This window comes from Aegilops tauschii, chromosome 1 (assembly GCF_002575655.3).
Source record: "Aegilops tauschii subsp. strangulata cultivar AL8/78 chromosome 1, Aet v6.0, whole genome shotgun sequence".
NCBI classification, from domain to species: domain Eukaryota; kingdom Viridiplantae; phylum Streptophyta; class Magnoliopsida; order Poales; family Poaceae; genus Aegilops; species Aegilops tauschii.
The window spans coordinates 324,722,178-324,723,996 of NC_053035.3; the positions used below are offsets into that span (position 1 = coordinate 324,722,178).

The 1,819-nt window shown below is 40.8% G+C and overlaps 1 protein-coding gene across 1 annotated transcript; it reads left to right on the forward strand.

Moving 5' to 3' along the window:
- The first annotated feature begins 843 nt into the window (after positions 1-843).
- Positions 844-1,479, forward strand: LOC141030817 (uncharacterized). Its single transcript, XM_073506186.1, has one exon. It carries the CDS (start codon positions 844-846, stop codon positions 1,477-1,479), a length of 636 nt encoding a protein of 211 aa, XP_073362287.1.
- Positions 1,480-1,819: the final 340 nt, after the last annotated feature.

Consider the following 1,819-nt stretch of genomic DNA (forward strand, 5'->3'; position numbering starts at 1 on the left):
TCAACAATTCCATGATGCTCAACACCTGGAGTGAGTAATTCCTTCGTAGGATTTTTCCACGGTGATGGAGTTGGATGAGATTTGTCATGTAATCTAGTCAATTTGTTAGGGCTTGATCCCTAGTATTCACTATGTTCTGAGATTGATGTTACTATGACTTTGCTATGCCTAATGTTTGTCACTAGGCCTTGAGTGCCAAGATTTCATATATGAACCCTCTATGCTTTCATGAATATATTTTAGTTCTTGATCCTATCTGCTAGTTGTATGCACCTTTTATTGTTTTGGAATGTAGACCCCAAAGTGACAATAGTTGGGATACTCTCCGGGGATAACTGTAATTTGAGGAGTTAATGTATTCACCATGTGTTAATGCTTTGTTCCGATTCTCTATTAAAACGAGGCCTTAATATCCCTTAGATTTCCTTATGGACCCCGCTGCCATAGGAGGGTAGGACAAAAGATATCATGCAAGTTCTTATTATAAGCACGTATGAATGTATACGGAATACATGCCTACATTGAATTGATGAATTGGAGCTAATGTTTATCGCTCTAGGTTGTGACTGTTATATGATGAATTTCATCCAACACAAATATCCATCACTGATCCAATACATACACTTTTCTCATATTGATCTTTGCTAAGTTACTACTACTACTATTGTTGTTGTTGTTACAATCACTACAAAACTATTATTGTTACTGTTACTGCTGCTATCAAACTATCATACTATTGTGTTACTAAATACTTTGTCGCACATATTTAGCTTTCCAGGTGTGGTTGAATTGAAAACTCGACTGCTAAGGCTCCAGTGATTGTAGGGCATTTTTTTGTTTTCCATGTTTCCCAGCACTGGTTGCATCGATCAGGTGAATAATGCACCACCAAGCGGTGTGCAAGTGGTGGAGTATGGCCCCTACATCCAAGAACTATTCAACTATAGGAACACCAAGTTCGGCTACAAGCCCTTCATGTTGCATCATTGCTACAAAGAGCTATGCAAGAATGAGAAGTGGATCCAAAAAATCACGGAGACCACTCCAAAGAGATCAAGGTTGAGCATATCTGTTGAGGAGGACAACGAGGTTGACAAAGATGCCAACAATAGACCAGAAGGAAACAAGATTGCAAAACAAATAAAGAAGATAAATGCATTCGGTGGCACTTACAAAGAAGAACTTATGGCCATGATTGAGACCAAGAAGGTGTTGGCGGCCGAACGCAAAGAAGAGAAGATGGCAAGGTGGAATGAGCTCAAGATGTTGGAAGATGGGAAGTGGAAGGCCGAATTGGAGGCCAAAGAGAGAAAGATGAAGGGGGAGGAGCATAGGCTTGCACTTGAGGAGGAGAGGATTCGTGGTGCCAAGAAGGCTGAAGAACGTGCTATCATGTTCATGAATCCATACACAATGGATGAAACCGCAAGGAAGTATTGGGAGCTCACTCATGGAGAGATCTTAGAAGCCTCTCTTTAGGAGTTTTGGTGGTGACCGGGGTGGTGGTGTTGATGGTGGCCGAGAGGGTGGCGGTGGTGATGGTGGCTGGGAGCATGGTGGTGTTGATTTCTTCTCCAAGGACCTCGTTTGAGTGGTGGTCGCCAAGGAGGTTGGCTCGAACCACATCATATACATGCTATGTTTGTGGTGATTTTCATTGTGTTTGAAGTGATGCCTTTTTGCATGTTTTTATTTGAAATTCGTGATGATAAAACTATATGTTATGACGGTTATGTTATGCATGTTTTAATTTTAATACTCTCATGATATATATTGTGTAGTGTTTGAAGTTGATGTGTCTAGGACACAAAATCTACAC

What these genes read in the sequence shown, in the direction of transcription:
- LOC141030817 (XM_073506186.1), top strand. Translation starts at nt 844, where the DNA reads ATGTTTCCCAGCACTGGTTGCATCGATCAGGTGAATAATGCACCACCA.